This window comes from Rissa tridactyla, chromosome 7, assembly GCF_028500815.1.
Source record: "Rissa tridactyla isolate bRisTri1 chromosome 7, bRisTri1.patW.cur.20221130, whole genome shotgun sequence".
NCBI classification, from domain to species: domain Eukaryota; kingdom Metazoa; phylum Chordata; class Aves; order Charadriiformes; family Laridae; genus Rissa; species Rissa tridactyla.
In genome coordinates this window covers 29664560-29689047 of record NC_071472.1, presented here as the reverse complement: position 1 = coordinate 29689047, position 24488 = coordinate 29664560, and the positions used below count along the sequence as shown (strand labels likewise).

Below are 24488 nucleotides of genomic sequence, written 5' to 3'. Positions count from 1 at the left end.
AGTTTTACTTTGTAGTGTACTCATTTCTTTAGCACTTGTTTCTGTGAACGAAGGAGTTGAGGAACTGAGAATGGAATGGAGAATGATTTTAATATTATGTGTTTGGCACCTTTATGGGCTTGTTTTTAAATGCTGTAAGTTAAAAAAAATAAGTAGAATAGAGTATGTGTATGTTTCATTGCAACTGAAAAGTGTTTACTCTCTCAGATCCTTAAAACAGAAAACCTAGCAACTCTACAAATTCACATTAATGAGAATTAATGAGCTGTTATGTAAGTTAGTATTTAATTGATTTGGCTAAATGTCTGTATGAACAAATGCATTTTTTCTCATGCAAGTAATGTGTTTTGCATATGCAAATATAAGTGCTTGGAGCTCTTTCAATCCCCAGCAAATTCCAATGTGGTCTTTTGTGAGATTATAGAAGGCTCTGCCAAGTGTACTTTCAGATAATTTTTCTGAGCAAAGTTGGAATCTAAAAATTTCCCAAGAAAGCTTCAACTCATGCAATTTTCTGCCAATTTTGCAAAGTCAATAACAGGGATGAGCTAACTACACTTCGATATCTACCATAAAAAGTAAAAGAAATAAAATTACATTTAATCTTCCTTTTACCTTTGTCACAAATTTGAAATTGTGCTAAATATCATGGAGGTAGGCCCATGGTAGAGGTTTTCTCCAACTTGGATTTTCCTTATCTCTGTTCTGTACTTTGCTCACCATGCCATACGTCTGTCTTCAGTAGTAAGTACGTTTCACCATAACAATATATCAAAAGTCATCAGCTTGTGACACAAAGCATGTGTCTATCTAAAAGAAAAAATTAATTCAAAAGAACTCTAAAGTACGTGCTGATACTTACTTGGAAGGGCATAGACCCTGCTAATAGTAACCAAAATCCAATAGAATGTTGTTCCAAGCCAGTTTAACATATATTTCATCTATACTTAATTTTAAGAACTGTTTATAGACACCATATTTGGTTAAGTTACTTTTTATTGTCATCAGTAGATAGTGTCAGTCAGATGGGTCTGAATCTGCAGAAGGCATTACTTTTACTAAAGCTTCACTGAAATTAAATTTGGAATTTGAATGGATGCCCAGGAATGATGTCAGCTATAGCAGATTAAATTTGCTAAGGTCTATTCATTTAAAATGTTTTTTTAAAACAAAGCAGATAATTTGTCCAGACTTCAGCCTTTTAATTTTTTTAGCCTTTGTTTGGGCTAAATGAGCCATTATGCTTTGGGTTATTGAATATTAAATTTTAAATCAATTTTTTGGTACCTTTGCATAGAAAAACATATGTGCATATGTTTCAACAATAATTTTTAATTATTAAAAATTCATTATTTAACTGTCTTTTGCATACTGTCATAATTGTTCTCAATATTTTGGAGGAATGAGTAAAGGAAACGCAGAGAAATAATTATTGATGAGCAATATCGTCTGTTACTTATCCTCAAAAATCAAATACACAAAGTAGTTCTTCAAATACTTAATAGTGAAAACAGTATATAGCATGTAAGAAAATAGTTTAATAATTCAGTATTCTGTCTCTGGTACTATTGCATATTAGGTATACTTGGCCAAGATTTTGTATTATTGTAACAGGATAATTTTGGTTTTGTTCCGTCTGGTGATGTGCTTATGATCTGACTAAAGCCTGAAAATTGCTAGCCTTTTCATTTGTATCCTATGTTACATTAATAGTAGTTGTCATTATTTATACTTAATCTGCTAAAAATCTTAATAACATAATTAAATCAATTGCATCCTGCAGCAATAAATTCTGCAGGTAAATTATATTGTCTATGTCCTTCTATTGGAGACAATGTGAAGTGTGCAGATTTCAAGTACTTCTTTAAAAGAACTTTCAATTAATTGGAAATGAAAAGTCCCAGCTTACTGCAGTGCAAAGTGAAGCTTGGCTAATACATCTTTATCCATTTTGGCAGTACTTTGCTGTATGTTAGAATCAAAGAGCCCCAGTTTTAGTTGGAAGGGACCTCTGGAGGTCATGTAGTCAAACATGATCAAGCTACCTGGGGACTTGTCCAGCTGAGCCTTGAACATCCCCAAGGACAGCAATTCCACAGCCCCTCCGGGCAACCTCTTCCAGTACTTTACTGCCCGCGTGGTGAAGATTCTTTTCAAAATATTGGAATCCGTCATGGTAATTTTCCCCTCAAATACCATAATTTCTCATGTTACTACTTGTCTGTTGTCATTTGTCCTATAAATGTGCACCTCTGAGAGGAGTGTAGCTCCATCTCCTCTGTATCCTTTGACTAGGTAGCTCTAGAGAGTAATGAGGTCTCCCCCGAGCCTTCTCTTCTCCAGGCTCCCCAGTTCCCTTGATCTTTCATAGATGATAGAGAGCAGCCTCACAAAGACCTTGTCTGGCTCCTTCAGCACCTTTGGATGCCTCCTATCTGGTCCCTTGGACTTGCTTATGTCCAAGTTGGTTAAGCGTTCCCTTCCCTTTCTCCCTCTTCAGTGAGTAATGCTTCATTCCCACAGTGTCTGTGAGGAAGCACAGGTATTTGGGAAGCCTCAGGACCAGCCTTTCCAGGGAAAAATAAAATGCTATTTTCTATTCTTTTTTAGTGAATTCCAAAGAAGATACTTGGGGATCTTCTTTACCATCCCTTCTGTTTTCCTTTTCCAAATTGTATCTTCACCTATGTGTGCACCTCTCTTTCACCAATGCTAGTAACTATCTTAATACCATGAGAATTTCTTGTCTGAGACCAATCGGAGAAGGCAGGGGGAATAGGTTTGCCATTCCTGCAAAAGAAAAAGGTTGGCTAGGTTGCATCTATGTAGTTTTAGTCTCTGTTATTTCTGGGGGATATTAAAACTTGAGGATTCACTGACGCATAATGCTGAAATAGGGAGGTACTAAAGTAACCTTTGTCTTACTGTTGTATTCTTCTTTTTCTGGACTTTGTCTTATACAAGGGTCTTTATGTGATCTGACCTATAATTTTTTTAAGAACTTCAGACATAATGTTACTTTCTGGTGCGAAAAATATCAAGCAGTAGGTTGCTAATGCTACAAAATGTTTATTAGGTTTCCTAATGTCATTAATCTCTGATCTCAGAAGCAGTACATGAATACTTTTTCACTCTCTTAGAAGAGCAGAAACAATGTTGGTTTGACTAAAGACAAGTGTAAAATGAAATCTTTCTAGCGTGTTCTGCAAAGGGAACCGGAGGATGACAAGGACAACAGCTTGCTGAACTTGGAGTTGTCACCGAAGCCAAGATGGATTATCCCTCGTATAACAACATCCTCAGTTATGAAAGAAAGACGGGTCCTTGTAGTAGGGGACTCAATTCTGAAGGGAGTGGAAGGTCCCATATGTAGACCAGACCCAATCTGTAGGAAAGTCTGCTGTCTCCCTGGGGCCAAAGTTAAGGATGTCCAGAGGAAACTCCCTACCCTAGTTAGGCCTACTGACTACTACCCTTTATTGATGTTTCAGTTAGGCAATGATGAAATTTCAGGAAGAAGCCTGAGGGCAACGAAGAAAAACTTCAGGGCCCTGGGACGGATGGTTAGGGGATCAGGAGCACAAGTAGTGTTTGCTTCTATCCCAACAGTTGCGAAGATTGATGAGGAGATTAACAGGAAATGCCAGCTGATCAATGCCTGGCTCAGAGACTGGTGTCATTGTCAGGACTTCGGGTTCTTTGATCATGGGCTGCTTTTCAGGACACCAGGCCTGCTGGCAACAGATGGCAAAAGCCTGTCTCAAAGGGGTAAAAGGGTTTTAGGGCAAGAGTTGGCGGGGCTCATTGACAGAGCTTTAAACTAGATTTGAAGGGGGATGGGGATAGATCCAAGCTTGCTAGCAAAAAGCCTGAAAGCAGCATCCTGGCACTAGACTTGGAAAAGACAGGGGGCGTAACCGGGCTCCTTAGGAATAAGTCTGGGGGTGGCAGAATTTCGGCTCCCTCCAGTAAAAAGGAGAAAGGACCAATAGCCCAGCTGAAGTGCTTATACACTAATGCACGTAGCATGGGCAACAAACAGGAGGAGCTGGAAGCCATTGTACAGCATGATAATTATGATGTAGTTGCCATCACAGAAACGTGGTGGGATGACTCACATAGCTATAGTGCTGCCATGGATGCCTATAGGCTCTTCAGCAAGGATAGGCAAGCAAGGAGAGGCGGGGCTGTGGCCCTGTATGTCAGGGAGCGTTATGAATGCTTTGAACTAAATGATGGTGATACTGGGGTTGAGTGTTTATGGGTAAGAATCAGGGGCAGGGCTAACAAGGCAGATATCGTAGTAGGAGTCTGTTATAGACCGCCCAACCAGGATGAGGAGGCAGATGAAGTATTCTATAAATGGCTGGGAGAAGTCTCAAGATCGCGAGCTCTTGTCCTCGTGGGGGACTTCAATTTGCCGGACATCTGCTGGGAATACAGTACAGGAGGGAGGGAACAGTCTAGAAGGTTCCTGGAATGTACTGGGGGATAACTTCCTGACACAGCTGGTGAGAGAGCCAACTAGGGAAGGTGCCCTGCTGGATCTGTTGTTTGTAAACAGGGAAGGTCTTGTGGGGGATGTGAAGGTTGGAGGCTGTCTCGGGAACAGTGACCATGAAATGATAGAGTTTTTGATTCTGGGAGAAGCAAGGAGGGGGGTCAGCAGAACTGCTACCTTGGACTTCCGGAGGGCGGACTTTGGGCTTTTCAGGAGCCTGGTTGACAAAGTCCCCTGGGAGGCAGTCCTCCAGGGCAAAGGAGCCCAGGAAGCCTGGATGTTTTTCAAGTCTTAAAGGTGCCGGAGCAGGTTGTCCCCATGTGCCAGAAGACAAGCCGTCGGGGGAAAAAGACCGGCCTGGCTAAACAGGGAGCTAGGGTTGCAACTTAGGGAAAAAAAGAGGATTTATGGCCTTTGGAAGGAAGGGCAGGCCACTCAAGAGGACTACAAAGAGGTAGTGAAGCTACGTAGGGAAAAAAATCAGGAGTGCCAAAGCCCAGCTAGAACTAAACCTGGCTTCTGTTGTCAAGGACAACAAAAAAAGTTTCTATAAATATATTAGCAATAAGAAGAGGACTAAGGATTATCTCTGTCCTCTAGTAGATGGGGCCGGTAACATAGTGACCAAGGATGAGGAAAAGGCTGAGGTACTTAATGCAGTCTTTGCCTCAGTCTTCAGCAGTAGGACCAGTTGTTCCCTGAGTACCCAGCCCTCTGAGCTAGAAGACAGGGATGGGGAGCAGAATGAAGCCCCTGGAATCCAAAGGGAAATGGTGAGGGACCTGCTTCAGCACCTGGAGGTGCACAAATCTATGGGGCCGGATGGGATCCACCCAAGGGTATTGAAAGAGCTGGCGAAAGTGCTCGCCAGGCCACTTTGCATCATTTATGAGCAGTCCTGGACAACTGGGGAGGTCCCAGCTGACTGGAGGTTGGCAAATGTGACACCCATCCACAAGAAGGGCCGGAAGGAGGATCCAGGGAATTACAGGTCAGTCAGTCTGACCTCGGTGCCTGGGAAGGTCATGGAACAGATCCTCCTCAGTGCAATTACACGGCACATGCAGGAGAACAGGGTGATCAGGCCCAGTCAGCATGGGTTTGTGAAGGGCAGGTCATGTCTATCAAACCTGATCTCCTTCTATGATAAGATGACCCACTTAGTGGATGAGGGAAAAGCTGTGGATGTTATCTACTTGGATTTTTGCAAAGCTTTTGACACTGTTTCCCACAGCATTCTCCTGGAGAAACTGGCTACTCATGGCCTGAACTCGGTGTACTCTTTGCTGGGTAAAAAACTGGCTGGATGGCCGTGCCCAGAGAGTGGTGGTAAATGGAGTTAAATCCAGTTGCTGTCTGGTCACAAGTGTGTCCCCCAGGGCTTGGTGCTGAGGCCGGTTCTCTTTAATATCTTTATCAATGATCTGGATGAAGGGATCGAATGCACCCTCAGTAAGTTCGCAGATGACACTACACTGGGCGGGCGTGTTAATCTGCTTGTGGGTAGGTTGGCTCTGCAGAGGGATCTGGACAGGCTGGACTGATGGGCTGAGGCCAACGGTATGAGGTTCAACAAGGCCAAGTGCCGGGTCCTGCAGTTGGGTCACAACAACCCCATGCAGCGCTACAGGATTGGGGCAGAGTGGCTCGAAAGCTGCTCGGCAGAAAAGGACCTGGGGGTGTTGGTTGACAGCCGGCTGAATATGAGCCAGCAGTGTGCCCAGGTGGCCAAGAAGGCCAACAGCATCCTAGCCTGTATCAGGAATAGTGTAGAGAGATGGGGGCTGACCTCTTCTCCCTGGTGACAAGTGATAGGGCAAGAGGAAACGGGTTCAAGTTATGTCAGGGGAGGTTTAGATTGGATATTAGGAAACATTTTTTTCACTGAAAGGGTTATTAAACATTGGAATAGGCTGCCCAGGGAGGTGGTGGATTCACCATCCCTGGAGGTGTTTAAAAAAAGGGTAGATGTGGTACTTAGGGACATGGTTTAGAAGTGGCTTTTGTCAGGGTAGGTTAAAGGTTGGACTTGATGATCTTAAAGATCCCTTCCAACCTCAGCGATTCTATGATTCTATTCTATGATTCTATATTGGTGCACCTACATTTTGTCTTGTATACTCATCATAGCACTTGGACAAGTTATGTTTCTGCTTGTTTGTCTGTTTTTCTTCTGTTTTCCTCATAGTTTAATACAATTTCCTACACCAGCACAAGTTATTTATGAAATTCAGAAAGCCAGGTATAAAGTTCTTGTAAAACTTCTAGCTGCTTTTTTTTTGGTTCAAAATAGCTGCTTTTTTATACAAGGTGAGTATATATCTTAAAACTGTATTAGAAATTGTGTTATCCACTACCCCTTAACTTCTCTAGTCTTCTTTATTAAGTCTTTCAAAAGAAAGGGGAAGTTACATTAAAAAAAAAAAGTTCATGTGATACATAAGGACTGTGTAAACCTTTGCTAATTTTAGCAACACTCTTGAACAATCAGCCTCTGTAGCCCCAAAAGCTCTTTCCTCTTCAGAACTCATTAGTCAAATAATTCAGTCAAGTTTTAACTGATTTGCAAAGATGCCATAGCACGGTTAAGTTCACAGTGAAGAAATTTTACTCTGACCCCACCGTTTGCACAACAGTTGAGCAAGATTTTGGCACTGCTTAGTTACCTAAAGTGGAAATTCTCTGCTGTTGGACATTTGACCTGACGAGATGCATCCCAGAGTCCTGAGGGAACTGGCTGATGTAATTGCCAAGCCACTCCCCATGATATTGGAAAAGTCATAGCAGTCAGGTGAAGTCCCCAGTGACTGGAAAAAGGCAAACATTGCACCCATTTTTAAAAAAGGTAGAAAGGAGGACCCTGGGAACTACTGACCTGTCAGCCTCACCTTTGTGCCTGGAAAGATCATGGAACAGATCCTCCTAGAAGCTATGCTAAGGCACATGGAGGACAGGAAGGTTATCTGAGACAACCAGCATGGATTCACCAAGGGCAAGTCCTGCCTGACCAACCTAGTGGCCTTCTATGATGGAGTGACTACATCAGTGGACAAGGGAAGAGCTATGGATGTTGTCTATCTGGACTTCTGTGAGGCCCTTGACACAGTCTCCCCCAACATCCTTCTCTCTAAATTGGAGAGAGATGTATTTGGTGGGCGGACTGTTTGGTGGATGAGGAACTGGTTGGAGGGTCGCATCCAGAGCATAGTGGTCAATGGCTCAATGTCCAGATGGAGACTGGTGACAAGTGGTGTCCTACTGTGACCAGTACTGTTTAATATCTTCATCAATGACATAAACAGTGGGATCGAGTGCACCCTCAGCAAGTTTGCAGACGACACCAAGCTGAGTGGTGTGGCTGACACGCCTGAGGTACGGGATGCTATCTAGAGGAACCTGGACAAGCTTGAGAAGTGGGCCCATGTGAAACTCAACGGTTCAACCAAGCCAGGTGCAGGGTCCTGGGTTGGGGCAACCCCTGGTTATCTATACAGGCTGGGGGATGAAGGGATTGAGAGTAGCCCTACAGAGAAGGACGTGGGGTACTAGGGGATGACAAGGTGGACCTGAGCCGACAATGTGTGCTCGCAGGCCAGAATTCCAGCCATATCCTGTGCTGCATCAGAAGAAGTGTGGCCAGCAGATCAAGGGAGGTGATTCTGCCCTTCTACTCTGCACTGGTGACAACTCAGCACAGGAAAGACATGGACCTGTTGGAGTCGGTCCAGAGGAGGGCCACAAAAATGATCAGAGGGCTGGAGCACCTCTCCCGTGAGGACAGGCTGAGAGAGTTGGGGCTGTTCTGCCTGGAGAAGAGAAGGCCCCGGGGAGACATTACAGCAGCATTTCAGTGCTTAAAGGGGGCCTACAGGAAAGATGGGAACAAACTTTTTAGCAGGGCCTGTTGTGATAGGACAAATGGTAATGGTTTTAATCTAAAAGAGGGTAGATTTAGAGTAGATAAAAGGAAGAAGTGTTTTACTGTGATGGTGGTGAAACACTGGCACAGGTTGTCCAGAGAGGTGGTAGATGCCCCATCCCTGGAAACATTCAAGGTCAGGTTGGATGGAGCTCTGAGCAACCTGATCTAGTTGCAGATGTCCCTGCTCATTGCAGGGAGTTTGGACTAGATGACCTCTAAAGGTCCTTTCCAACCCCAACTATTCTACGATCTGCACAGGGAATGCTTCTTTTCCTGTTTTATTTCACTCTCTGCTGCAGCTAAATTTTGACCCCAGGAGTGGTCTGTTTTTCCTGAGAATTAGGTGGCAGTGTATACCTTCTTAGTAGTAACTGTGAGCTCTTCTATAGTAAGTGGGTTTGTGGAGAACAGCTTTTCTTGTCTGTTGAAAGGGAAAAGGAATAATACTTTACCCAGCTGGGATGTGCTGGACAGCATTGTTCCTTAGGTACTGTGTCACTGAACAGAGCCACTTTGGATACCTATCTTTTGAAATGTCATGAGGACTGGAAAGCTGCTTGCAGTTATCCCAGTAACAGTCTCACTCCTGAACTGTGTAATTTGAAAATACCGATACCACTGACAGAAAAAAAAAAGTTTCGAATTTGAGAGGTTTAGGTTTCCTCCTGTAAAAATCTCCCAAGTCATCATTTTTTCATAAAACCACATTGTTTAGTTTCAGTTACATTCACTATTACACTTCTATTTTCAGAGAACACAATTCAAACTTTTTTTTAATATATCTAGTGTTTTTGCAAAGTAAATTTATGTTTCTCTATGAAGTACAGTCTTTCATTAAAAACTTAGTTGTATAACTATAGAAAAGCACCATTTCCAAATTCTACGAATAATCCATCAATGATTCAGGGTTTAAACTCTGTAACAACTGATGATAATTCAGTAATAGAGCTAAATTCTAATACTGCAATAATCAGATGATATCAGTTTGAGATAGGGTACAGGGACCAATCAAGGTTTTCCTAATTCGAGGACCAGATACCATATGTCATTCGTGTTCTGTGAAGGTTTGTTGGAATGCAAAATGAAACAAAATTCACATGATGGAATGCTGAAAAGGCTGAATTAGAACAGCGTGCTAGAAGTAATTGGTAGCTTTTTTTTTCTTGCTAAAAATGAGCAAAGAAAACAATGTTATGATTTCTGACAAATACTAGACAATTTAAATGTTAGACAATTTGTGAATAAATGAAGAATCATTAACATAGTGAGGGAAAAAAACCCAATTGTGAACTTTACATACACAGTAATGGCCTCTGTAGTATTTTTATCACTCAAGAAAGTGGTTTCAATATCATTTTGATACTTATCTCAAAATGCCATCTCAGGGCTCAGCAACTATGAAAAGACACATGAAAAGTTTGTAATTCTTAGGAGGAGAACTGAGAATAAAACTTGTGAGTTTTACATGAAAATTTACATGTGAATAGTATGAAACTGAATGGTGTAGACAATGTGAACAGGAAATAATTATCTAATGTTCCTCTAACGCAAGAATTTAGGGAGATCATATGCAATCAGCATGCATTACACTCAAAACATACAAATGACAATATATTTGCTGTAATGGGTTATTGAAGTGTAGAATGAATTTCACCAGGATGTTGTGGAGAATAATGAATAAGGGATCTGAAGAAGGTTTTAGGCAAATTCACATGGAATAAATCTGGCATGGGCCATGGGACATGGTATCAAATGTAACCTCTGGCTCAAAAAGTTCCTAGTTTGGGAAGATGCTGGAGAAGGCTCCTTTTATGCTTACCTAATACCTAATTTCATATTTGTTCTCTAGATATGTAACATTGGCTGGTTTTGCAGACAGGATATTGGCATGCAATAATGGAATCAAAGGTCTTTATTGCCCTCATATTCCAGAAACTGGTCTGTTTTAATGAATGAAAGGAAAGATATTATTCGGGCTATATCCAGCATTTTAGTGGTCTCAGTAACATTCTGGCAGGTGCTTCAGTTTAAACTTGAGCTGTGACTGTTTAGTATAAATGTTAGCAAGAATTTCAGAGTTACAGCTCAAATCATGTGATATTAAAAGTTTAAGATTAATGACTGGAGCACATTCTTTCTGTTTTATCTGCCAAACTTTAATACCTTTGCTGAAAAATAAGATGACAGGCGATATTTCCTGTTGTGTAAAATTCCTGCTCCGTGACACAGAGGCCAGATCCTTCATAATGCTTTTACCACCCTAAGACCCATTTGTAAAGGACCACCCAGTGCAAAGGATTGTATCGTTCTGCGGCCCCTATTTTGCAGTTTTTGTATCAATCGCTTTTTGTTTCACTGCTGATATGCCCAACAGCCTCGCAAAAAAAAGTTCCCTAGGCCTCAGTAAGAGATGAATCAGGCCTTATGAAAATAGTGGAACCATCCATGTTATATTACCACTTTCTGAAGTGAAAAAACACCTTAGTTTACACATTCATTAAAATCAGTATGGACTCACCAAAGTTTTTCTCTATATGAAAGGTAAATTAACTACTTTTTGCATGTATAAATACAAGCCAGTGTCATTAAGTTCACTGAGATAATTTACATGTTATCAATTGCTCGGACCATTTTTATAAACAATCAAAGTATATTAAATTAATTTGGGTACTAGAAAAGTTTTAAACTAGGTTTGTGTGTTTGGGGTTTTTTTTGTCAAATGATGGCTTTCCTTCAAATTTTTCACGAAGGTATATAGTCATGAGGAAATCCCACTAATCCTTAAATGGGCTGCATTTAGTGAAAAATTTTATAGCCTGAAATAAAAACCTGTATTATTTAAGATCTTTACCAGACTAAAAATGTTACATGCGAACTGCAAAGATTTTTTCACGTCTATGTTCATGTTGTTAAAATATGACTTCATGAACATCGTATTTTATTCCAGTCGTTTTCCATCACAATATGATGAATGCTTTTCATATCCTAATGTACAATCGTCTTTAAAACAAAGTAGCAAAACCCAACAACAGAAAACCCCACATCGCCATGTGATGTTTGATAAAGCTGGCTGTTATATTAGAATAGAAACATTGCACCTCTTTTTCTATCTATATTGTTAATTATGTGTTTGACTTGAAATATTTCCTGAACTTAGAATTTGGAAATTTTTAGAGGATATACTGTCATTTTTTTATCAGAGGAAAAACAAAGTGTTAGGTTTTAATTCCATTTCTAGCTTCTCCTTTTCTGCAATGATAGTCAGATATCTGTCCTAACGGTCATCATTTAGGCCTCAAATGCTGGCCTGAAAAGTGGTTAACAGCGTAAAGATGCTTAAAATAGTTCTGAACTGACACTAAATCACTAGTCCTTTATGCTGTTTTACTGTTTTTTTTCCTTACACGTTCACCCAGGCTATTTTGTAGCCTGAAATAAGAAAGGGTTTATTTTCTATCTTTTACTTATCTTTTATTAAAAGTCATATAAATAATCTGATTGATGAACCCATCAGTGTTGGACGCTATCAAACATATGATACTTTTGCTAAGCACTAGTTATTAAAAAAATTGCATGAGCTTAATCTTTCTGGTGACAAATTAAGTTACTTCACAGAAAACAGCTGTGGCAGCACAGAAAATAGAACAGTTTGAGAGCTCAGCTGGGACAGTCGGGCTGATTTCACAATGAAGTTATTTTAACAAACACTGAAAATCATTTTGATCTTGTGAAAGAGTGACAAATGTACCTTTTTGTTGGAGATTTAAGAACTCTGATTTTTTTACTTCATCAACAAGATTATATGGTGATTGGAGTATAATCTGTAGGTATGGACAAGAAGAAGCAATGTACTGCAGAGAGGGATTATAAGGCAAGAGATGAAAATGGAAAAAAATCCTATTATTCAGAGTTGGAGCTAAAACAGTTAAAAATGAGGAACAAGTTTATTAGTAAAGCGAATAATTAAACACTGGAACAATTTAGAAATAAGTATGATTCTTTCTTAGTATTATCTATTACTCTAATCTGTAAAATAAAATAAAAAGTGTTTTCGTAAAGATATACTTCAACAATACCATTGCTTTTGAAAGTGATGTGGAATTGGTCAAACTAGTGTGCTAATCAGTGTTCAGCAATGCACCTGACTGGGTAAAACAAAGCACCTTTTAGATCATAGATCATGCACATATACTCATTGCTTTCCAGGGATGCTTTCTGGAGAGTCAGAAATATTTTCATTTTGAGTGAAGTACAAACTGCTATTTGTTGCTAAAGTGCTTCTAGAATATTGATAGCATGGATATTTTTAAGAACACTTTCTCTCATTATAAGAAAATGACTGTACTTTATTAATGGAAATGAAAATTAGATTTTACCAGCCATGAGAATTCTGCTGCGAGTAGCTGTGTTCTTGTGCTTATGTGCTATCCCATTGCTTCTCCACGGGACCCGCTGCTATCTTCTTTTTCCCAGGATATATTTGAATATCTCAACCCAAGCTAATTAAAATGCCTATTTGCAAAATCAAGACTAAAAAAACTGAAATAAAAAAGATGCAGGGACTGTCTGTATTTCTGATAGATTTTTGGCTGTCCTGTTCTTAAGCTTCAGTGAAAAAGATTCCATTATCACCCTGGGTATCCAGCTCTAGTGTTTAACTATCATAATTAGAGAATGTTTCTTAATTTCTAGCCTAACCTTTGTCTGGTACAAATGAAACTGATTACTTCTTCTGCTACCCTAACTATATATTGACAACCACTGATTTTTTTTTAGTATTGGCATCCAATATATTATTAAAAAAGCATCATACGCCACCAAGCTCTTTTGTTTTATAGACTAGTTATTGTATCCTTTCTTTATGCTAACTTTATTCTTTATATATATTTATCTATGCTCATGCTATCATGGTATTTTTTATTGTTGTTTGCCTCTGGACTCACTCTTATATCCCCAAACTATTAAAACTTGGTTCCTAAAACTGGACAGAAAAGTTTACCTGAGATCTCCTAAACACTTCCTGTATTTTGCATTTACTTATTTATATTCTGAAATTTGCCTTTTTTAGCAGCATGATTACCTTGTTGACTTAATAATGAGCAGGGAGAGCCCTGATTTGGTAAGGTAGCTGTGTCAGATCGAGCAGAAATTCTTCAGCTCTTTTCACTTCTGTAAGCTGATAAATTCATGCTTGGTTTATGCTCAGTTTGTGTTCTATTTCAAGGGAAACCACATCACTGTTCTATTAAATATTTTTAAATTTTTTAACACGGTAGAGTGAGTTCACTCCTCCATCTCCCAGAGCTCGACATAAGTTCTGTCTGAATTAATCTCCAGGCATTTTTTTGTTATTGCTAGAATGTTTACAACTATTTACACATGCTAAAAATGGTCAGAAATTTTGTTGATGGAGATTAATAGAGGCAGGAAGCATTATAATGATAAATAGACAAACAAACAGAAGAAAAATAAGATAGCCCCAAAAAGGATTCTGATGAGCTGTGTAGGGCTTACTCTTCCTTTACACTCCTTTTTTGTAAGTCTTTATCGTTAGCGCAACTTCACCAGCCGCATCAAAGTTTAGTCATCAGTGTTAGTAACTGTACAGAGTGAATAAGATGGAGTAATGGTGATCTTCAGTTCCCACCCTACCCAGCAGTCCTATCAGTGGTCTGAGAATAATGTCAGGTGAAAAAAAAAAAAAAAATTAATGAAAAAAGGTCTGTGGTGGAGGAGCTATAGCTATTCTCGAGGTAAAAAAAGCTCTTTTTGTCGTATATCTGACAAAAGATGTGAACTTATTGCTAATGTACTCCTCCATCAGTAATGCATTTGGCATTAAGAATGGTTCAGTTGCTCCCCTGGCCTCAGGTTTCAACCTGTGAACGCAAGTAGTTTTGCTGGCATCCACTAACAGTCAGTCTTTAAACATATGTTTTACATTCAGTTGCTCAAGGGTCAATAAACAAATTAATAAGGTAGGTAATTAAATCATGCTTTTAGAACCTTTCATTCTAAGCAGTCTAATATTTAAGAAATAAACAAATGTTTTATTGGAAAACTCATCATTTTCATTGCTTTTAGACTTGAATCCACATATTTCTCTCTTCTAATTTTTGTTTGGAAAATGTATGCATAGACATTTATACCAAATCATGAGTTGATATGAAAAATTTGACAGAGAGATATTTTGCCAGCACAAATTTAAAACTTACCTAAACTTTACCTTTACACTTTGGTTGAACTTGCATGTTCCAATGATATTAAACACATTTAAGTGATACTAAACATCTGACTGTCAGCAGAGTTTTGCTCTTGTCGTTAATCTTTTTGCATGCTAGGCTGTTGAACTAATTTTTAAGTGTGCTGCCAGTTTTTACCCTCAGTTTAATACTCCACTCATCTTTTAAGATGTTTAAAAGCCAAAAGCCGGAGTCCATCTTGCTGGATTTAAGGTTAAATTGCAGACTATGTTAAGAAAAGGCCCTTCTGATTTCAGCTGCGCTTAGATTTCAGGTTAGAAGTGTAGAGGTTCTAAATAGACTAATTCTGAATCAGATAATACTGTGCATACTCCAACACAGTCACATCATGTACTTAATAATATTCAATACGATTTTCTTCTTTTTAAAACGGACTTTTGGAGAATATTAATTTTGTACAGACTGAATTTTTTGAATTTAGAGGCTGTGAAAATTAAGCTTGCGTTTGCTGATTTTTCTTGGGTTCCTTACATGTCTTCTGTAGGTTTTGTACTATATAGCAAATTATCCAGGCTGGGTTGAAGGATGTGTGGAAGATATTCGTGGTTCTTTCTTAGGGACTCTCCATATATTTACTTTTCTATCATGCGTATGCAGTACCAATGACTCCATCAGGTTGTTTACTGAAGCAGAAGGCATTCTGCAAAGGTTTTATGGGAGCCTTTATATAAATTCAGGAGGAAAGCTATTGCATCTACAGATACTTTTTATTAATTTTAAATTTAATCAAAAGTATTTTTCTATGTCATGAGAAGCACTTTTATATTGAATAAAGTTTTCTATCACTTAGTATTCTGTTCCCAGCGATGGGCAGGAAAAAAATACTTGGGAAAGGAATATAGCAAAGAAGAGGTACATAGAGTGATCTTCTTTAATACGCTTTTTTACCTTGTAACATCCCACAGTTTGTTCACATCCTGAGCTGGAGGTTTCATGTGAACTGTTTTGTTTAACAGCCATTGTTGGATTGTGGTTAGTATCTTATCTAGTCCTTTTGGAAATAATTTATATTTCTGGTCTTCACCATTGCTCCATGATGTCAAGTTCCACATTTAGTAGCACAATAGGTGCAGAATTACTTTTCTGGAGAATTTTAGTTCTGTTCCATTAACTCATTAACACGTATATAAATTAAAGTAGTTATCAGGGATGTTGTAAAGTGGAAATACAAATTTTCCTGTTAATTATTTATTTGTTTTGTTGATTCTTATCCTCTGCTTTCCCTATTGTTTTGCCTGCCAGTCAGCCACTACTGAATGCCCTTTTTCTCATGTTTTCTCTGAGGATGAAAGAGATTTGGTGTGGGATTGGGGCTTTCTTCTCTCACTGGTAGGAGAGGTCCCAAGTGAAGCCTGACAACCCAGGTCAGGCTTTCCCCAGACTATGTGAAGTAGGAATGATGGGAGTACAGTATTCAGTATTAACTGGTTATTTTTTGAAGGGAAAGCCATTTTCTGATAACCCAAACATCAGATCCTCTAGCAACAGTTTAGATAGTCACGGTTTATCTTTCTGTACACACCTTCTGAATTTTTCCAATTTTTCATCTTCAATGGGATTGATATGGGCACCCAGAGTGTGAGAAGACAGGTTTGAAAAACTTCTCATCTTTATTTTGCACTTTCTTCTGATTGTTGGAGCATGATCTATAGATTTAAACAGCAACACAATACTTGTGACTGTCTCCACATTCAATAAAATCCAGAGAATCAGATTTCTTTTACTTCCCCCACCCCCCGCTAAAGTAGGAGCCAAGGTGGGTCCAGGTAATATCTGCAAGAAAGTAAGTGTGTATTTATGGCATTTAAAAATGAAAATAATCAGATTACGTGTTTAGTTATTTTTATTGCTTTCCTCTCTTGATCAAGTGGCTGTTTCATAGATGCGATATGCTGCCATTACTAACTGGATTTTTCCTTCAATATTTTTATAACCTGGATTGAAGAGGTCATGATCATCTTATTTTTCTTTAAAGCAAAAGCATACATGAATGAAGACCTTGATGCTTTTAAAAACACTGTTTGATGTATAATCTGCTTTCAAGGTATCACATGCAATACTGTCTATCACCCAGAGCTGCACCAAATTTACAGGAGGTGCTTGGGTTTATGATGCAGAAGGTCTTGTGTCTCGAAGGGAATGCCTTTGCCCTTCTGTCCTGAAAGCTCAGATTTGTAGTTCAGGTTTGGAAGGGACTGCTATATAGGGTGTAAAGAATTGACTCTACCTGTTTGGGCTCAACTACTAGTGGAAAACTGGTTTACAGTAAAAACAGCTACGGTAAGGGTAGATTCCCTAATTTACATCTTCAGTTTGAGATGAAGAGACTTTTTTTTTTCTCTGCTGGCATCTGTTCTGTTACAGTCTTTTATAAATATCAAGAAACATTTTCTTGTTGCCATGGTCTTGGTAAGTAACGTATAGCAAAAGGGAACGATTTTCTTGTTTTCTCTGTTGAGTAGCTCAAAATGAGTGCTTGAAATAACCTCTTTTAGACAATAATTATCTGAAACAACTTTACTCCATGTTGTCTTTGTCTACACACATCTTGCCACCATGGACTAGTTATTTTCTTTACATCTGATGTAGTTCAGTGGGTGTAGTTCAGTGTAGTTCAAATGCTTTGCCAAATCCAGATTTCCTAATTCCTTTTGCCTTGTATTCTTTCTCTGTCTTTCCCTAGTTGTACGCTCATACCAATAACTTGGCAGTTACATTTTTCACAGCCAGACACAGCTTTTGTGGTTCTAATGACTTTTACCTCACTGTTACCTCTTCTGTGCATGATTATCAAAATTGTAATGGCTTCATAAGAACTCCTAAAGAAGAGACTGACAACGTATGAAATGTGATTAAACAGGCAGTGGCCTGTGATAAAAGGAACACAACTAACCTGGAACATTTATATTCTACAACATTGTGGGGGCAGTCTTGCCCTTTTTGACATTGAAAAGTAACAATCTCGTTGTTATGAAGTACACTGTTATCCTTGCAATCCTCTGTGGCAATTTCAATCCATCGTATTTCAACAGTGCTGCTAGTTCTAGAATGCTTTCCTCTCTTTGCAAAAATCAGCGTATTAGTTTTGTAGCCAAACTGCTTCCTAAGGAGTTCCTAAAAGTTAGTGTTTGTTTCATGAATATTCCTCTTCAACTTCAGCCGATGGTTTTCAAAACCAGTTTGCCAATTCATCCTAAATAAAGAAGTTAAAAGCCACCAAACCTTAAAAACCTGTAACCTCTATTTTCTTAGGTTGTGCCGATTGTCCCATGATGCTGTATAAGCTACATGCAATTGCTAAAGTTCCTGTTTTCCGAAACTTTAATCCAGTTTTCAGTGGTTCTTTATAGTCATGTTTTGAACAAGGCAACCACAGCTTCTCGCTTTGTTTCTGAAGTATTACAATTAAGTACTGAAAATTTGAGAGTCACTTTTAATGGGAAGTAAAGCTAAAGAAAACTTAGAACTATTCTGTACTCTCCATTTTTGTTTCACTCATCATTCAGTTTGTTTCCTGTGTGTGAAACAGTTGTCTTTCAGCTTAAATTACCAATGAATTTCTGCTGACCAATTTGCACATACCTGGAGAAAGATGTAGCATGCAACGGCCAACTAAGCATCTATCTTACAAAGCAGGTCAAGATGATCCTTTTATTACCCTGCCTTGAACAACTCTTCTGCTTCATTTCATTCACTGATGTGCAAGACACTTTCCGGTGAACATTTGTTTTCTTCTTGATTAACAGCTGTCTGTCTTTCTTTCCAACACTTTTCAAACTCTGCTTCCAAGGCCTCTTTCCAAGTCCAGCTACTCAAAAAACAGTCCTCTTTTTATCTTTTTCTGTCTTGCTACTGATGATGCAGTAGCAAGTTTTCCTCTCTATTTCTTTTTTGTTTGGATTATCTGTAGCACGCCTCTCATGCATTCCATATCTCTGCAATTATTCATTTTTTGCCATCTTTCTATCTCCCAGAATTTTTCAGATTGCTTGGTTCACTGAAGTACATGAATGATTCCTTACACTAAATTGAGCAAAAGATCATATTGAAAGTAAACTTAAAAATTGATGTGCCTACCTAAGGCACCTGGCCATCTAAATTTGATTGACTTTAGTGAGGTCCTAGACAACATTAGTGCGGATTTAAGACATCTGCTTTAATCAGCCCAACTTCAGTTGGCGCTGAACTGGTCTGTGAACACTCACACACAGCCGTGACAGACTTTTGGAGCTGGTGACCTCTAGTAAGGGGCAATATTGAACAATCAAATGTGACAAGGTCTTAATATGTCATAAGTAGGCTTGCAAATATATGTCTATTTGTGCCCTGAGGTTTATCAGCTAATTTGTTTGCAAACTTTCATGGGTATTTGTTTTTATTTTAATTGCCTAAAATCTTCAATAAATCTGACTCCACGTTCACTACCAATATGATAGACCATGCGCATAGCAAACAAATAGAGGATATTTTATTCTCCCTGCTATACGTAAAGCTGGGTACTTGCAGGACACATGAATGAATATACATACTTTAGTGATCATATGAAGAAGGCTCAAATACAATAAATCAGGTGCACGAGAAAATACTAAAAAAAAAATAAAGGGAAAATGCTCCTTGTTGGGTCTCCGTATTTAGATCATCTAATCACTGTTAATACATCTATCTATCTCAACTATTTTACCTACTTAATTGAGTCAGTGCCAATGCACTGTGTAGACCATATGTGTAAATCTTTAAAGTTGCCATTCCTCAATTATGTAACTACTAATTTTATTAATATATTCTATGGAGAATCTGAAAAATCCAAGATTACTGTAACATCAATATTTTGCCATTGCCAGATTGCTGGAGATGTATGTATTTAAATAAAGTCCCTGAACTTTAATAAGACCAAATATTCCTTTTCCTTTGCTGTGCTTCTTGTTGATTAATAATCCACACATTTGTGAATTATTTTGCAAATGTGAAATATGTGGGTATTGCAAGCAAGCTGGAAACTCTGCTTGTGAAGAAGGCGATTGCACATCACTTCACAAATGCAAATGTAATAGACAATGGGGAGGGCAGAAGGAGACGTGGCGAACTGTCTGGCAAACCATTCCTTTTCTGCAAGGGCAGCATTTGAGTGATGGGATCTTTGTCCTACCTCAAGTTCTGTTCACAAAGTACCTGTAACACTCGAGTCCACTGGCAGGCAGTTCTTCCATGATTTACCTCTGTTATTTACAATAGTGTTGAACTCTGCGTTACCCAGCAAATAAATGCAATGCTCTACCAACTTAAAATTAAATGTCTATTAGTGCTTGCTAGATCAGGGCCAGGACAGTCAGCAAACGGATCTAATGCCTGCTGTGACTACTTACAATAAATTTATCTTATCGTTTTGAGGGTTTGTTGGTTCTGTTTTGTTTTCTTATGTTTTCAATTTCTTAATTGGTTCATGGCTCTCCTGCAGTTCCATCACAGGGAAGTTTGCGTTGTCAGCTTTGGAGGGATGAGTATTAGTCTGACGAGTCACCCTGCAGGCCTCTTGATACTTCCTTATTCTCCATTTGTCATGAGTTAGATGTTTTGAAGATAACTTCAAACAAAGCAGCATATTTAATTTCCCTTCAGGAGCAGAGGATTTATTTAAAATAAAGCTCTAATTCTCCTCATCAAAACCTGCACAATCCCTTTCCTGTTTCTGTAGTTAATCTCTAACTGGTCTCGATGCAGGACTTTCCCAATTTTAAGGTAAGTTGTTTTCATTGTAACTGTGTGATTTTGGCATAACTCTAAAGGTCTCTCAGTACTCAATATTGAAAAGCCAGCCTCATTTCTGTACTCTTGGGTGTATTTTAAATTTATTTCTTTGTCTTGATATTGCTACTGAAGTAAAGTATTTTTAGATGAAAGAAAAGGAGCTTAGGATACATTATCATAAAGTGTAGCTTCGTATCTGAGGATTAAGTGGCACTGGAACAGTTTTATTTTACCATAATTAAGGGTGAAAAAGTTAATTGTTCCTGTTTTAATATATCTCCATATTGACTAATAGAGGCTTTCCTTTAGTGTTCACTTTACTATGGAAATTTTAAGCTGAAATTAAAAAAAAAACCTGTGGGCAAAGGGCAAAAAAAGATTATGGTTTTATAGGAGGAAGATGGACTATAACAACAACTTGCTGGACTGTAGCACAAACACCGGGTTAGGTAGACAAAGAACAGAAAAGCAGAACAAGAACAGGAAGAGGAAAGAGAAAAACTATTTAAGATAACTTACCATTTCAGGTGCTCTCTGGTTGATTTGGCTTCCTAAAGTAGGTGCTCAGTGTTTAGTATTCTGGATCTTCTCTAGACCAGTCTGTACTGCAGGAGCACAGATGCGTATCTCTGAGCAAGTCAGGTCGTCCCCAGTCCCTCTCCTGATCCTCTCATTGTTACGTCCAGGCTGTAATACATGGTTGTCCTATGTTCCATGGGCACACTCCTGTCCTTTCTGTCCCATGTCACCTCTTGCAGCCAGAGGGGTGTTGGCACTGCTTTGGCTCTGTGGTTCTCAGCCTCTGTGCCTGCCTTCCTCTGAGCAGGAGGAAAGGTGCAGGCTTGGCTGCTTCCCTCTCTGAGGGTTATTCACAGAAGCTAAAGGGAGGCAAGGTCCTTCGTTTCCCTATGTCTCCATGAGGACTTCTTTGTTCACGTTTCCAAGATAACAGTGTACCTAAAAGTTGTTTGTTTCTTTGTTTTAAATGGTTTGTCTCTCTCCTTAGGGACATACAAGACCCTTGCTCTGGCTACTTCCTTGACTTTTCTAATACTTTATCTGTTTTTGTCTGTTTCCTGCTGTTTCATTTTCAGAGACACAATTTCATCCTTCAGCGTCATCGCTGGTGTTTGCTGTATTGATCCTCAGGATAAATCTCTGGGGAGGAGGCTGCTTTGTTTGTCCTTTGTTTAAGCCGTGTCAGGTGCTTTTGTTGTAGCAATTTCTCTTGTTCCAGTGGTGTGGTCCTGCAGGGACTAAAATTTTTACAATTTACTGGTGAAGTTAGTTCTGTTGAAGTTAGCAGGTGTGTCTCTGTTTGCAGTGATATTATTTGGGCAATTTTTTCCTTTCTCCCTTCCTGAAGGATAATACCTGCTTATAATGCTTTTCTCCAGTAAATCAAAGCAGTATATTTTCAACTACTTATTTCCTTGTGAGGAAGAGAGAACAGCTTACAAACGCCACTATTTTTTTCATTGTAGAAATGGAGAACAAGAGCTGGGAATACTTTATGAGAAAAAATAGGCCCTTAAAATTCCCCTGTGTCCCTGGAGGTTTATGTGATTTCTATAAATACTTAATTTCTTTGTGTTGCTTTAGATGTCTGGCAGATAAAAGTCAGGGAAGAACCCAGATTAGTGTGAGAGGTTCTCATTAGTTATTCCATGGAAGGATATTTATACTTTTTCTTACAAACTTTAGTTGGACTCCATGCATAACAGGAGTGGAAAGTTTGGAAGTTTTTAAGTGGTTCCTCAGTGAAGTTTCAGAGACACTGCTGCTGCCTTTAACCAAATAAATGCTTTGCAATTTTTGAAAAAACAGCTGTTTGTATTTCTTCACTGTTGTCTTATGATGCTGTTTGAAAATTATAAGAGGTGTCGCTCATCCAGTAACTGTTTTTCAGATATTGCTAGTGAATTTTATGGGACTGACTCTTACATGTCTGAGTCAGAAATAATTCTGTGAAATCTGTGAATTAATAACAGTTTAAAATTGTGTATGTGTTAAATCCATAGAAGTAAATGAAATATACTATTTAATTATCCACCTGAAATCAGTGTGTAAAAGACACATCTCAAACTGGTTTATAACTCTCATAGGGTATATTTTAAGTTTATAATGTGCTTAAAACATATCCTAGAGAAAGAAAATTTATTTGGAAATTCTGAAGTGTTAGGATTATTTCAAAGCAGTGAGCCTCTTTTTTATTTTTCTGTAAGATCCTGAGTACTTAACTATATTATCCATTTCTGCCAATTGCATCAGATGGGAACCTCTCATCATCTCACATCTTTGTAAAATTTAACACAGATAAAGCTGTCTAGTTAAAGCTATAATGAGATATGCATCTCCTACCCTTAGGTTACTTCCAGTCAGCATCTGAGGACGCCCTTCCTCACTGTTCCATTGTGGACCCAAAGCCCCTTTTCCCAGCTGGCCGTGACACTAGTAGCTGACAAAGTTCAGTCATACTTCCTCCTACTTGGCACACCCCTCTTGCATGGCTTCTTGCTACTCTGATGGAAACAAACGTGGTCATTGAGATAAGCCTGTGGTATATTTGGTTATTTGGCTGCTGCTTCAGAAATCAAAATTGTTACTGACTTACCTAACAAGACAGGTGCTATTTACAGAGTACAGGAGCTGCTCTGCAAACCCACGTCTGTGGCTGAGCAAGCAGCAAGGGAATCCTCTCCTTTGCCCTCTCTAAACCCCAGGAGAGGGTACAACTTACAACCAGGTTCTGAGGGTTGCACTTGAAAAGCAGAGCTGGCAATCTGCTGCACGGCTGGCGTACCGTTTAGTCCTCAACCCTTTTGCTGTTTGCATGCACTTAATTGTTTTTTGCTGGCAGACACCCACAGTTCAGCATCAGATTTTGACACACGCATGCTGTCCCGAAGGATTCGCTGAGCGGGCTGTCTTGCAGCTGCTGCATTTTCCACTGGTTAAATTGACAGTTACCTACTGTGTGGAGTTGCTAGGAGAAGGTGAATAGTCATCATTACAGCGTATTCCTTCAATAACAACCTGTAGAGCGCTCTGATTTCTCTTCTGCAGGGATTTATACATGTCTTCAGTACCGACTGAGCATTCGTACAGTCATATTTTTATTGAGAGGCTGGTAGATATTTATTCATTAAGAATCAATTCAGGACCAACTAAAGAGAGGAAAGCTCTGGCATTTGAACATGCACTCTTTTTGTAGGGTGATGTGGCTGATACTGGCTTCTACCATCTGCTTTCCTGTTGCAGCCTGTTTCTCCAACCTGCAGAGCAAAAAACAGCCTTTCTTTCCTTCTGGATTGTTAAAGCCGTTCACATTTATTCTGCATGAATTATAGTCCATTTTAAGGAATCTTTTGTGCTTCTGTGCCTGTTCCTACAGCAGAAAAAGTGCATGAGAAAGGAGCTTGAGCCGTCAGTAGTATAGTAGCTGGCTCACCCGTATGGATTAGACTCGTGAGGTCAGAGGAGCTGTGTGTACTTGCTCTGTGCTTGTGGGGGGGGGGGAAGAGTGGATTTGTCTATCAAAGTGAATAGCGATTCAGGCAGGATCGTCCCTCAGCTGTTTTAATTCTAATGTGTTTTGGTATGACAGCAGCTACTGTCTAACGTGCGTGGATCTTCTGACATTTGTAGTGGACTAAAGAATGCTTTTACTTGCTGGTGAGCCTGACTGTAACTGTATCGCTGTAGGACAATAACGATGGGGGCTCGAGCGACGGAAACAACTCGGGAACTGGAAAGCACCTCTATAAAGTATCAAATAGGAGGACACGCAGAAAAAATGTGGCAACGGCTCAAAGGAATGTGAGTAGCTTCTCTCCTTGGCTTTTGTTCTGTTCCCTGGGAAAGATCATATTCATCTGTTTGTTAAAATGACTAATTAGCAAATGCGAGAGTTATCTCTAAGCTGTGAATAGTATTTGCTTTTATAATACAGTACATCGCTCTCATATACAATGGTACTTAGGTTAATGTCAGACTCCGTATAAGGTTCGATCACCTCATTTAAAAGATATGTAACTAGTGAGAGTTATCCAAATTG

General features: G+C 39.2%; 1 protein-coding gene across 5 annotated transcripts in view; it reads left to right on the top strand.

Moving 5' to 3' along the window:
* Window positions 1-24488, top strand: part of PDE1A (phosphodiesterase 1A) — a 238022-nt gene that overhangs the window by 47246 nt on the left and 166288 nt on the right. For all 5 annotated transcript variants that reach the window (XM_054209002.1, XM_054209006.1, XM_054209005.1 and 2 more), the window contains one exon: window positions 24137-24250. In XM_054209002.1, the coding sequence (XP_054064977.1) occupies window positions 24147-24250 (104 nt within the window). In that variant the 5' untranslated portion in view covers window positions 24137-24146. The remainder of the gene's footprint in view (window positions 1-24136; window positions 24251-24488) is intronic.